Below are 14548 nucleotides of genomic sequence, written 5' to 3'. Positions count from 1 at the left end.
AAGTACAAGTAAGTTAGTTATATTATAATAGATGGGTACGTTCAAATTGAAACAAAATCAATCAAAAATATATAATAGATTGAACTTACATCGACACCCTAGCTTTCAATTCCTGGTCATCCTCGACACTGCTGGTAGCTCAATCAATGAACTTCTTCTCGGAAGTTGAGCGGGAGAGAGAAGGGGGGGGGCTGATAGCAACAATAGTTTGGGTTCACGAGGGTCGTTGAGGCGATCATTGTCCAAACTCTTAATATAAGAGGGATCTTGAAGGCACCTCGGATACCTGGTCTTAGACAAAGTTAAAGTACCCAATCCCCCTTGAGCCACCTCAAATTTTACCCTATCTACAAGCGAGGATTCATCCCAATGCTTAATCGAAGGTAGATCGTGGAGGCAAGGCTTACCCTTGTAATCATATCGCTGAAAGTAGCTTATCATGAGGAAGGGAATACATCCACCCAACATCGTTACCCCCTTTTTACAGTCTGCCCCCGCTTTCACCATCATTTCCAAAATATAAGAGCACCAGTCAAAATGCGGAATGGCTTTAGGATCTTCTACAGCCCTTAACAGCTTCAAATCTATCCCGTTGTTTGGGGTGGGTGCGAGGAATAAAGACATAGAGAACAAAACAAATAGCCGGCAGAAATGATCGTCCGCCTCCTCTTACTCCATAAGTTGCTTGTGAACTTTCCCTAAACTTATTGAACTATTTGCTTTGCCCACCCCGTAAGCTTGCCGCCATTTGTCCTTCAGCTCCTTATTTTCGGGATCGTTGGACCCCTTCTGCGAACCAGTAGGTACCAACGAGAGACGGTTGGGTCCAAGAGGTATCAAGAAACAGTCATGCACGTCATGCTTACCGATCATAAACTCCTTCTTCCGAGAAGCCCCGAACACATATGACCCATCGAGAGAAGGACTCCAAGAACAAAGTGAACGTGTGCAAGTGGGAAGTCGCTAATCTTAAGCTCCAAAATGCCACCAAACCCAATTTTCTTAACAAATGACACCGATCCTCATTAAGCTTTTCAATGAGAGAGACAAGTCTTTGAGGTCGACACGAAACCGTGATTTCATGCACCCTCTTTACCCTTGGCTTGGCCTCGACCATCCGGGAAAAGCAAGGACAACACACAAAATTAGACATGTTGTAGTTGCAATTAGAGTTATACAATAGATAGTCGAGTTATACAAAATATAAGTAAAGTTATACATTCGATAATAGAGTTAATCGAAAAATGTCAAGAGTTATACATTCGACAAAGAAAAGTTATTCAAAATGTAATCGAGTTATACAACAAATGACAACAGATTATAAAAAGGTCAAACTTTGAACCTGGGAATCACTCCCTTCTCGGATTGGTGCATCATCTATCTCAGTAGTGACAAACAAATAGGGATTCGATTAACGATGACGATTATACATATGCATATAATCAGAGTGACAAACAAAAGAAGAGATAATCGGAGAGTTATACGAGAATAACGATTCTGATTATACATATAATAACAAAAGTGAGACAATCTGAAACTAACGTTATATAATGTGTAACTCGAACCATGAATGTATAACTCTATGATTAAAATGTATAACTTCAAGTATATATTGTATAACTCTAGGCATATGTTGTATAACTCTAGGCATATATTGTATAACTCCAGGAATAAAATGTACAACTCTAGGCAAATATTGTATAACTCCGATTATACATTATGACAAAGCAGTTATTCAACATGTAATCAGAGTTATAAAACAAATGACTGCAGTTATAACAAAAGTCAAACTTTTAACCTTGGAATAAGCACCTTTGTCAGTACTTGGTACTTTTAACCATTCAAAAGAAGAGATAATCAGGAAAGTTAGCTATACAGAATAACAATACAATTATACATATAATAACAAAAGTTAGACATTCTGAAAACTAAAGTCATATAATGTATAACTCTAGCAATAGAAAGTATAACTCTGGCCATATAATGTATAATTCTAGCCATAGAATGTATAACTCGGCCATAAAATGTATAACTCAAGCATATACGATATAATGTATAACTCCAGGAATAACTCCGGGTATAACTCTAGGTATAACTCCAGGCATCTAATGTATAACTCCAAAGTATAAATTGTATAACTCGGCTATATATTGTATAAATTCAGGTATAAAATGTATAACTGTAGGCATATATTGTATAACTCTATGCATGGAAACTAATTAGAAGTATAGTTATACATATAACAATTAGAGTTTAACATTATGAAAAAGGAGTTGGTCACAGAATCAGAAGAGCTATACATCTAGAACCCAGAGTTATACATCTAGTAACCAGAGTTATACATATTGCGTACTAAAGTTATACATCTAGTAACCAGAGTTTTACAATATTAAGTAACCAGAGTTATACATATTGAGTACTAAAGTTATACATCTAGTAACCAGAGTTATACATCTAGTAACGTATAAATCAAAATCAAAACTTTTAACCTGGATATCAAGTCCCGTGTCAATACTTTCTATAACATCCATCTGTAGATGACAAACAATTGGGATTAGAGTTATACAGATATTTAATTGAAGTTATACATCATTCTATAAGAGTTATACCAACAAGACGAGATTTTTTACCTTCGATTCAGATTTCTTGGCATTTTTCTTGGCAAAAACCATTGTTAATTATCAAATGACCTCGAATTTGATCTGCACTACCATAATTAACAATTGAACAAATCAACATCAGCAAACCCATAATTGAAGATTGAAAAATCAAATGAACTCTTTTTATGATAGTTTAACAAAGGCAATAATTAACAAAAAACAAACTATAAATCACTAAATAAAGAATGGAAAAAATACCTTATAAAAAAATGGAGACAGGCGATTTGGAATTAATTTTTAGTGATGAAAATGGCGTCTGTTGAGATGAATTAATTGGTAGTGATGAAAATGGAGTTATCAGCAATGTGAAGAAAGCAAAGGAAGACGAAATGACAGGAAATAGAGGGAAAATTACCCGCAAGTTGTTTTGAATTGTCTAGAAAATGAGGAGGGAAATGATGATGGACTGATGGACATAACAGTGTATCGTGCATGGGTTAGTGGGTAAGAGGAGAGAGGTAAATCAAAAATATTAGTTGAGTGGGGTTTTACTGCGTAATCTTGGCCATTGATTTGCTTGATCCAACCGCCCACATTAGGACTTATGGACTTAATATATCTAATGGACTTAGTTGATCTCTTCTCTCTCTCTCTCTCTCTCTCTCTCTCTCTCTCTCTCTCTATATATATATATATATATATATATATATATATATATATATATATATATAAATATATACCACGGTTGTGCAAACACGCGGCCGTTATATAACATCAATAACGGATCTATAATACCGTTATCACAACTCAAAAGAGATCGATATGAGATATACAAGCATTGGACGAGGGTTGTACCATGTTATGTACACGAGGGTTCTGGTATGCAATATACCAGCATTGGACGAAATTCGGATAATCGTGAAAAAGAGATTGATAGTGTTATTTGGGGTAGAAATCTAATAAGGTAACTTCTGAAGCGACCCATGAGCCGTGGTATAAAAACTGGGATAAAAAGAAAAGTGACTTGGTATGACCTTCCGAACGGCTGAAATTGAAGTGTATAACATACGGTTTCGGGATTACAGGGTCCCAGAACAAAAATGTTCGTAAACCACACAGACGATTTTTTGAATCAGATAAACCAGCGTCTAATTGAAGTAGCAATAGAGGACAGGTGAGAGTTCTGATATGCAATATACCTGCATCGGACAAAAACCGGATAATCGTGAAAAACAGATTGAACTTGTTATTTGTGGGTAAAATATAATAAGGTAGTTTCTAAAGCGACCATGGACTTGTGGTAAAAAAAACTGGGACAAAAAGAAAAGTGACATGGTACCTCCCGAACGGCTGAAATTGAGGTGTACAATATACGGTTTCGGAATTACAAGGTCTCGGAAGAAAAATGTTCGTAAATCATATAGACGGTTCCTTGGGTCAGAAAAAGCAGTCACACAAATCTGGAGCCGCAACTGAGGACATTTGAGAGTTCCGGTATGCGATATACCAGCATCGGACGAAAATCGGATAATTTTTGAAAAATAGATTAATACTCCGTACTTGTTATTCGGGGCTAATGTCTAATAAGGTAACTTCTAAAGCGACCTTTGATCCGAGGTAGAAAAGTCGGGAAAAAAAGAAAAGTGACATGGTAGTCTAGTATGACTTCCCGAACGACTCAAATTGAAGTGTACAATACACGGTTTAGAGATTACAGGGGCTCGGAACAAAAATATTCGTAAATCACACATACGGTTCATTGGGTCAGATAAAGCGGCCACACAAATTTGGAGTCCGGGCTGAGGACAATTAAGGGTTCAGGTGTGCAATATACCAGCATCAAGCGAAAATCAAATAATCGTAAAAAACAGATTGATACTTGTTATTTGGAACTGAAATCTAAGTTACCCAACTTTTTTGAGGTCAATGTTCTCATTCTCTGAGTTCATACTCCACTTTCTTTTTTTCTATTATCACATTTTAGCGGTTTAACATGTACTCCGTATCAAATTGGTTTTGGAAATTTAAGTGCGCATCTTTTATTGATTTCAATCGGTGTTATGTTTTGTATTATTCTCTCATTATTGTCTTCTTGTTTAACATGATTAATAACGGTGCATTTTAGATAGTCACTGTACGTATATGTTGTCGTATAATTCGTAGAAGTCGCGTGAAGGTTACTTTCAAATGGGTAATTGATTTTTAAGGCTTCAAATTGCACGACGAATGTTTCAATTTCTGCTTCACTTTTGTTACATTTTTGTTAGTGACAACTATAGTTCTTTACACTAGACGTGTTTGTTCAACAACAGAACGTCTGAATGCCAAGGCATTGTAAATTCATGTGGTTAGGATTAGCCAATCTTCAATAATTAGGACTTGCTTGAACTGCGCAAAGATGAATTAAGCCTTTTATCATATCCGCGTCCTAGACATGAACTGCACAATACAAAATAACGAACAAGTGAAACAACTAATCCAAACCATCCTTATGAGTTCAACTCTTACAACGATATATTCACGTTATGAGAACACGTCAAAACAGTAAAAATTCTGAAGTACGTATCAAGCTCCTAAGGACATGCACAAGGGAAAGAGGACAAGAAAAGCTACAAACTGCAATCCTAATTTCTCTGTACAAAACTCAAATCTATGTTTGCCCCCTATATTTAAATCTCATTTTAAACTACAACTCCCCATGTCATACCTAAAAATCTAATATAACATGAAGAACAAACAAAATGTTCCAACTTCCATCCGTCTTCAGAACTGTATCAGGAACAAAGCAGCATTAATGAACCACCTCGGATCTCCAACTCAGACTGCATAGCTAGAACCACAATGTAACCAAGCAGTCAAGCACCATCTGAAGCCCTGATAATCCTTTATATGCCACAGCTTGAACAATGATCTAAACCTTTTCCCACAGCTTGTAATAGAGTTACAATTTAAGTTCTATATTACCACGGATAAAGAGCTGGTAATATTTAAAGATCCTGTACAACAGAAACATGAACATCAGTATATTAACAATAGCTTAAATTTACAAGAATATGGTACATATACCCCCTGGTGCATCTTACTATATAGCATTGCTCATAAACTGAATTCCGTAGTCTGTTAGTTGCTTGACTATCTGTCATTAGCTGGCTAAAGCATTAGGAGAAATCTCATTTTAATTAATGTAATTTTAGACACCTCCATTCTTACATAATTAAAAGCAACGGAAACATTTTATTTAGCTCCTGTCTACTTTCTCTAGATATTTTTCCCGAATTACATGCTAAAAAACCGTCAGAATGAAAAATTAGAAAATAAAAAGCACAGCAACAATAAAACGAAATCATAAAATGCATCCAGGTTGTTCCCAATAAACTACTTATCAAAAAAAAAAAAAAAATTACAAGAATAAGAGAAATCAAGATGTCAATTACATAATACGCATTACAGAAGGGTTGGTTTTTACAGAACATATCAGATAGTAAAACGTTTATCTACATTTCCCACATTTGAGTGTAGTCAGGCTCAAACCAAGGCCTGTTTAGCTCTATCCACAATGTTTCAGCTTTTAGTTAAATTCTACTCACATATGATTAGGTAAAAGGAGAGTTGCAGAATTTTCTCTGAAACAATGTTGAAAAATAAAATAATAAGCAAAATGAGATTGGCAAAATCTTATTTAGCAAAATCAGGTTTATAAGAGACGCACCAACCATTCCACATGGCGTGTTTCAAAAAGAAAAGTAGAAAACTATGTTGAAGATTTTTTTCTTTTTATTTGTGATTCTTGTGTTTGATAAGTCTAAACACGCCACTTCAAGTGGTATGTCTCTTGTAAACAAGTCACACGAAGTGGCGCAGACCCATTTTCCTTGTGCTAAATAAGTTTGCAAAATCTTTTACTTTTCAATGTTATTTTAAACAAAAAAAAAAGATTCAGATTTTCATAAGGAGGTGCAGGAATGGTGGTAAATGGATAAAATTTTATCCTAGTCCAAAGAATCTAAAGCCCAACAAATTCTAATCATACGCGGAGCACCAAATTAAGCAACACACATGATTATTCAGGTGCCAACTACTTTTAAAAATGTTCCCCACATCAAAATCCAGCGCAGTAGTCAACAGCCCTAACCAGTCAAGAATTCACTAAAAGATAAATATTTAAGTTCTTTCAATGCTAACAAAGACTTTCCTTAGTAATATATACATATCCCATCTTAGTCACATTCATCAATTAACTAGAGATGCACCGAGTGCATATTTATTTCGTTCAGTTAAATAAATGACGAAATCTATGGAAGTGTAACCTGTGACAGAGTAAGTCTACAGTGAACAGTACAGCAACAAACTTATTGTCGACAAATGATTAAATAGGAGCAAGTCAGAAAGACCATGTTTATGGATTGTCCCTTATTTCCTTGTCTCTTTTTTGCTAAATAACGCACAATATACCACGAGAACACAATGATTAAAACTCAATCAGAAGACAACAAAGCAAAAGAAAGCAGTCAAAGACAAAACTAAACCGTAGTGACAGCCTTTCCCAAGAGATAATTTTATGGTTTTTAGCTCTTTCTTCGAATTCTTTTTCCTCAGAGTAAATATGAGGCAATCTCCTTTGTCAGCCGACCCCAAATCATTTTGGGATTAAGGCTCTGTTGTTGTTGTTGTTGTTGTTGTTGTTGTTGTTGTTGTTGTTGTAACCTAGTATTAATTCTCTATAAGGATTTGAAAATGTTCAACAGCCTCCTAAACCCTTACTAGGCATGACAGATCCAAGCAACAGAAACAAGCATCTGCTTAAACGAGCCTCCCTAGGCACCCACTATACGAATACAGTGGATTGGTCACCACAGGTGTCATCTCATTATCTCCTTCACCCAAATAAATGGCAAGTAATTCATATGGTTATCCAAAAAACTGCATACTCCTGCAAGTTTGAGCTTCTGCAACATGAGAACCCACAACCACCCCTTTTTTGAGGTCAGCTGTATAATCATCTTCAACTTACCTAGTACAACTACAAGACTACCTATTCTGGGGATTCTTCGCCACTTGGAAAATAACATTATGAATCTTTGGAGACAACTCATATTTGGGCTTGGTGTTAACATTCCGTTCCCCACGTATAGACGCCACGTGACATATTTATGTAACTAGGTTGGGTTTGGGTTTGGGTTGAGTAACTGATGACCCACTTCTATGCAAATATTCTTATAATACATGACTTGTTTGTGTAAATATATATAGGCTTCTGGACAAATACTTCATGGCCCGTTTACAGGCGATACAGACATGAATAAGACCCGGCCTAATCAGTAGTCATGTCTAGCTAAAGGACAGCTCAAAAAACCTTGCTATTTTACCCGATGAAAACAAGAGTAATATAAAATCTGCCACAAACATGGGATATGGATGGAAGCATGAGATACAATACTCACAGTACTAAAGTCATCACAGTCAGGATATACACTTACAGTGACCAGAGTGTTGAGCTGACTGTCCAACATCTATGAGACTCAATTCCATGTCGTGCGTAATTGTCCAGCCAGGTTCATACGCTTCAAGAAAACCAATCTTTGCCTTGTTAGGCAAATCATGGGGATGAACAAACGGGACTCCGGGTGGCCATTCGATCTCCATTCTTATATTCGCACAAGGACTGTCGAGTAAATGAATGTGATTTTCGCATTCCTTCAAACTGCAAAACCTCAGTTTGATACCCTTCTTATCTGCAATGTCCTGAACTCTCTCTTTAAGAACTCTTTGTGCCTCAAGTCGCAATCTCTTGGAAGGTGGCAGAGGTTTGCATTTTGAATTGTTTTTCCTTTTCCGGAATGATGGTTTCATTGAGCCTGTACCAGCATGTCATCGATCCAAGAACCTGCTGTTATGAACTGCTTACTAAGAGTGCTAGCTTACTTCAGAGGAGTTAAATAAAAATCACGCCAAAATACTACTATCTCAATGCACTCATTTAGCTCCATTTGAATTTTTCATCACAACGAAAGTTAAATGAAAAATTGATGAAAACAGGAGTACATTAATATGGAAAAAGCAAGCACAAAAGAGATTATGATGGACCCGTAGCTGAAATCTTTGCATGAAGTTTACTTAAGCAAACACATATCTTCCGAGAGTAGAAGATTACAGTAATGCCTTCTGCAATTTCTTAGTTTCACACTATGTTACTCCGATACTTCACTTAGGTGCCGTATTCCGTATCCGATACGTATTTTGTCAGATACGATACGATACTTTGATACTTCATTTTAGACCAGAATATTGAAATTTTCGCACAAATTAGCCGTATCCGATACTCCGATACGTATTTTGTCGGATACGGGTAGACGAGTCTGAGTAACATAGGTTTCACATGAAATATGGCAAAAAAAAAAACAATCTCACGTATACTATAGCCATCCCCTAGCCCACGTATCTCTACCATATTCATCTTATGAATGTGGATATTCTCTCTCTTAAGCAACTCGAAAAAATAGGGAAATTGTATTCTGGATTCCAATTAAAACATTAAGAACTTATTTATTCATTTGCACTATGGGATTAGTGATTTGATTTGACATATATATAAGGTGTGTTATGGATACAAAATAGAGGAAAAGGGGAGACAAGAGGGATGGAGGGGAAGGGGAGGAACAGAAAATGAAGCAGAAGAGTTTTCACTCCCAATCATTCCTATGGTGGAGGGATTGTGCTTTTGGTTTGAAGGAGGCAAAATGGATCCCCTCAATTCCCTCCTCCTCCATTTCCCTCTCCCTACCCGCCCTTTATCTCCAATTCCCTTTATCAAAACAAGCTCACAAAGTGAATCACAAACACCTAGAAAGTCGAGTTCCCCAAAGGACGGTGAACTTTGTTTGCACACTGGAACCATGTGACATTAGTTCAACCAAAACTTATTGACAATTCCTAGAAAGCATAAAATCATCAGAGTTACTGATACATATTCTGATGATTAAATAATTCAATAGATAAGGATCGAACACGGGTGAGCTGTGTTCAGATTATAGGAAGTAGTTTAGTTGAATAAAAACTTATCATTCTAGCTTATAAATTAAGTTTAGGATTATTTACTGATTTTCTAATTGATTAGGAGTCTTGTTTGTTAAGAAGACTATTAGCTTATTTAAGGGGTTTATGTATCTTTATTTTAATCAGAGAGAAGTTATAAATAAAAATTTAGAAAAACTCGATCATGATTTGATTACCAACCAAGGTTTGAACGGTATTTTCAAATCTCGTTTAAAATTAAGATCGGCATCTTTATTTTAAACATCCATTGGATCGAGGTCTCGGCGGATCTACGACCCAAATATCCCATTGGCTCAAAGTCTAGGCGGACATTCAGTCAAATATCCCATCGAGAACGATCTCGTCCCTTCGTGAATCAAGGTCCCAAGTTCGACTCTCACCCCAACAACATTTGTTGTTTATTATCGCTTCCGTACTCGTATCAGTTACATTCTAGGCATTAGGAATTCATGTATTAAACCAAGAGGCCATTTAGTGCTCTAACATCATTTGCACGTTCTTCTCGGGATCACAGACTAAAAAAACATATACATCTGGGTCAGGCACATAAATGATACTTTATCCTATTCAATAGTTTCTTTTGCTTTTGGTCTGGTTTTTAGGAAATCACATGCAAGTGGGTACAGTGCATGCATTATGTTAAGCAGATTAGCCAAAAAAGGATTATGTAAAGAATCTATTCAACATGCCAAAAATGGAACTAAAGAATCTATTAAATAGGAGGGAGTATTTCTATTGAAAGATTGAATTACAGATTCTCTAGAGGATATTTTTTAGTGCGGTCACCGAAAAGCTACATGATGATAATCCACTGCCAAGAAAAGAGAAGTAAACATGGGCGTCGTTATATCTGTTAAGACGCACTGCATTCTCATTTAATATACCCCATAAACCCATAGTTTGTCTAAACTCTAGCAACTATGAATTTAAGTGTGATCTTGAAATTTATTTTCAGGCATTGGCAGGATCCATTATTCATGAAAACTAATTAGTATTATATATGTGGTAGAAATTAGCATTAGAGAAAATGAGCCTTTCTAATTAGTATTTTACTAAGTTTGCTCGCGAAGAGGCCTTTTTAGAGGACACTGGATAGCACAAGTAAATACAAATTCTGAGTAGATATTTTTCTCAATAATAGCATTATATAAGTAAACATAAGTTGGAATATTTACCATCCTGAGGAGTTGGGAAATTAAAACTCGGAAGACCTTGTTGATTTAAGAGACTACTGGCAGGATGCGCTCTTTGCATAAAGTCATCCACTGGTACTGGAAGCTGGAACTGTGCATCAACTCCATGACCAGCAGCTCTCATCTCTGAAGAGTTGAGACTAGTCATAGATTTGGGCATGAGCTTGAACGTAAGAGAGCATCGCCCATACAAGTTACTCTGAGGATTGGTTATTTCAATTCGATGAAGGGTGGGGTTAATGCGGCCCGCAGTCGCCTGGTACAATGCCAGTCCGGGATACATAACTGCTTCTTGGGGGCCAAGATCTCCATCCACCAGAACCCAGTGACCTTGGAAGTCTCTTATATGCAATCCTGGTTTATCTGGCTTAAAAATCGATATTAAGCTTTTATCTGAAGGGTGTTGTTGGTCAGAAAAGATATCCTCTTGGTGTGTCAAGTTATGATGTTGAGCTCCATGACAGCAAACTGATAGAACTGAAGAGGAAATTTCAGTAGGTCTTAAGGGTACATTATCAAGAATCTCGGTGAAAGGCGAGCTACGTAAGTTCCAGTTGAAGCTAATTGCATCTAAAATATCTCTGGATGCTTTTCCTAACAATGGAAAAATATCAACAAGGCCAGCAGGAGACAAGTCAATTCCAGTACCCGGGTCTGTTGGGGTTAACCCGGGACGATAATCATAAGTTTCTTGGCATAATTGAGGATCTGAGTGATATCCAGAAGTTCTACACCACTCTTGAGAGTCATCATTGGCGTGAATGAGATGTTGATCGGGATATGAGGGCCTGTGGTGAAAATAAAGACGGGCGGATTGGAGAGCAGATCGCAAAAGAGCTCCGTCCCCATCAGGAAATTGAAGAATGGCAGCGGAGTATTGAGATAGGGAGTGGCAGAGAGTGGATACAGACAGTTTGTAAGAATCAGAAGGAAGACCTTCTTTAACAACAAGATCGACAAGCTTTACACGGGCCAAGGTTGGCAAACCGCCATCATCGGCTGCCATGGAGCAGATAGTAACTACGAATCAACAAAACGAACGAAATATGATCAAATAAAGGCAGCAGCAGCAGCAGTCACTGAGAACTAGGAAAAAGGCAGCAGCAGCAGCAGCAAATCCTAGATTAAATGAAAAGATTTTTTGTTAAAAACCACCTAATATGTTCACTTTTTTACAAATAACCACCTAATATTTCTAACTTTACAAATAACCACCACAATTTCATCATAACTAACCAAACCCACGCCTTATTTAACTATGTCAACGATTTTCTAATTTTCGGACTTATTTACGAAACTACGACTCAACTACGACTCGAACTTAAATGAAATACCTATTCTACCCCTCATTTATCACTCCCACCCTCTTATAACCCACTCACTGTGCAAGAAAATCAAAACCCCCAAAATTGTCTCAGCAATATTTATCTCAAATTCTCTCTCAAGTACTGCACTAAGTTTTCTTCTTGCTGGCAGCTTCTCTACCCTTCTAACATGCTCCAAGTCAAATGAATTAGGGCTACTAGATAGTCGTGGGCTTCTTCTGACTGAGTTAGGGCTAATAGACAGTCTAGGGCTTCTCCTAATTGAAGAAGGGCTGATACAAAGTCTAGGACTTTTTCTCATTGAAGTAGAGCTAATTTGAAATTCAATGTTTACAGTGTCATGTTCAACAATAGCATTCTTGGTTTTAGGCCTGACCACATTGGAACCTCTGATAGCCTCAACAAAGTATAAATCAAGTTTATTATCTCTGTCCCTAGAGTTTAATAAATCGTCCATTTCCCTTTGATGTTGCAATCTCTGCAACCCATTTTCAAGAGTCTTACCTTTAAGCTTAAAATAAGTGATAAAAGATTTCCCCTTCATAAGACTCATCCCAGTCTCAAATAGTACATCACTATAACAGAATTTATCTGACCAAAATCCATATTTCAAGCTTAATTTCCCCCTACATAATCAATTTTACCAGTAGTAGTAGTCTCAAATTTACCACCATGGTAATATGAAACATCAACAGTGAATGGTTCACCAGTCATCCTACATATACAATAAGCTCAATTAAGGTTTCAGAAGTGTAATTACAATTTTTTTGAAACTACAACTAAAAATAAGAATCATTACACATTTAATAATTATATTTTCAGAAAAACTGAAGTCCATTAAGAAAAGTTACCTTCAAAAATTCTCAATTGAAAACAAATTGGTAACACACTTGCAGAACGAACAGAAGGAAACTAGCTAATTACCAATTGAAATCGTAATTCGTCACATCGCATAATGAATTAATAGGATACCTGATGTAATTTGCAGATTAATGGTGACGATCAGAAACGAAGACTTGGGGATGAACTTGATTGTGAAAGTTAGGGTTCTTGTTGACAGTGTTCAATGAGCCTCTTAATCGTAAAAATGTAAGTTTTATCAATTCATAGTGTAGATTATACTTCCTCCATTCAACTTCACTCTACCACTTTGATTTTTTACATTCGTCAACGCGTATTTTACGCGGTAAATATTATTAGCTACGTATTTGTAAAAATTATAAAAGTTAGATATTTTTAATTTACTCGTAAAGACGAATCAAACAAGATCTCACATGAATATATTTTCACTTATGTATTGCGAGAAAATCGAGATTGAATGTGCATTTGTGAATAGTGTACAAAACAGAAATGGATAGAGTGGAGTTGAATGGAGGCAAGTATGTGTAGGGGTGAGCAAATTTAGGTCCGGACCGGAAAAATGGACCGGACCGGACCATTTGGTCTGGACCAAACCCGGACCGAATTATTTTGGTCCGGTCCTCGGTCCTCATTTTTTCAAGGTTTGGTCTTGGTCGGTCCGGTCAAGACCGGTTAATTTAGGTCCGGACCGAATGGACCAAATTTCATGTTTTTAATGACGCAACATTAAAATATTAGGAATCAAATTACTATTTTATCTTTAAAAGACATTATAAATTAGTATTCTTAATGATTTTCATAAAAAGAGTCGTCTAATTATTTAAATACATTTTCTTTAGCGGAATTAAAATGTAATTATCCTATACAAAATAGTGCAAAAACTAATTTTAGGTCCATTTCGGTCCAAGACCGGACCAGACCAAATATTTCGGGTTTGGTCCGGTCCAAGACCGAAAGTTTTAGGTCCGGTCTTCGGTCCACTAAATTTTTATTGTCGGTCTTCGGTCCGGTCCGGTTTGGTCCGGTTCGGTCCGGTCTTGGACCGATTCTTAGCCCTAAGTATGTGGGTAATTGGAGGAAAGTAATAAATGAGCGGTAGAATAGGTATTTCATTTAAGTTTGAGTCGTATTTGAGTCGTAGTTTCGTAAACAAGTCGGAAAAGTAGAAAATCGTTAACATATTTAAAATAAGGTGTGGGTTTGATAAAAAAATCCCCAAAAAAAAAAAAACCTAATTTTCCCACCGCTTTTCCACCTCGCCCTCTTCTCTCTCGCCGGTGACCTCACCGCACCTCTGTAGGCCACCGGCGAGAGCCTCCTCGCACCCTTATCTTCTTCAATCGGAGTTTTTCGTCTTCTTTTATTGTTATTTGCTATATTCAGGTGGTGGCCGACTTTTTTCTCTGGTGTGGATGGTGGATACGCTTGTTCTTTGTTTCTAAACTCCAGCGTCGGCTTTAATCGGGTTAGTGGGTTTGAAATCTCTGTGCTTTCTTCCTCTTTCTCTATTCAATTA

General features: G+C 36.8%; 1 protein-coding gene across 4 annotated transcripts; it reads right to left on the bottom strand.

Moving 5' to 3' along the window:
* Positions 1-5054: 5054 nt before the first annotated feature.
* LOC141648158 (uncharacterized) lies at positions 5055-13303 on the bottom strand. 4 transcript variants are annotated; one of them, XM_074456643.1, is made up of 5 exons: positions 13144-13303; positions 12816-12886; positions 10829-11866; positions 8078-8455; positions 5055-5596 (listed from the first exon to the last, which is right to left on the bottom strand). In XM_074456643.1, coding segments are annotated over exons 2-5 (1488 nt in total). In that variant the 5' UTR covers position 12886; positions 13144-13303; the 3' UTR covers positions 5055-5594. The 4 variants fall into 4 exon arrangements, with proteins under 4 accessions (XP_074312744.1, XP_074312745.1, XP_074312746.1 ...); XM_074456644.1 differs by lacking the exon at positions 12816-12886 and having other exon boundaries at positions 10829-11965; XM_074456645.1 differs by lacking the exon at positions 12816-12886.
* Between the last annotated feature and the right edge of the window lie 1245 nt (positions 13304-14548).

The sequence above is a fragment of the Silene latifolia genome, chromosome 3 (assembly GCF_048544455.1).
Source record: "Silene latifolia isolate original U9 population chromosome 3, ASM4854445v1, whole genome shotgun sequence".
Taxonomy (NCBI): Eukaryota; Viridiplantae; Streptophyta; class Magnoliopsida; order Caryophyllales; family Caryophyllaceae; genus Silene; species Silene latifolia.
The sequence above is the reverse complement of the archived record's forward strand: the minus strand, read 5'-3'. Positions and strand labels throughout refer to the sequence as shown.

Coding starts and splice junctions, on each gene's coding strand:
- LOC141648158 (XM_074456643.1), bottom strand. CDS start 12,885: ATGACTGGTGAACCATTCACTGTTGATGTTTCATATTACCATGGTGGT. Junction 11,867..12,815: donor ATTTGAGACTACTACTACTG/GTAAAATTGATT, acceptor GTTGATTCGTAG/TTACTATCTGCTCCATGGCA. Junction 8,456..10,828: donor TTTCCCAACTCCTCAGGATG/GTAAATATTCCA, acceptor ATGCTGGTACAG/GCTCAATGAAACCATCATTC.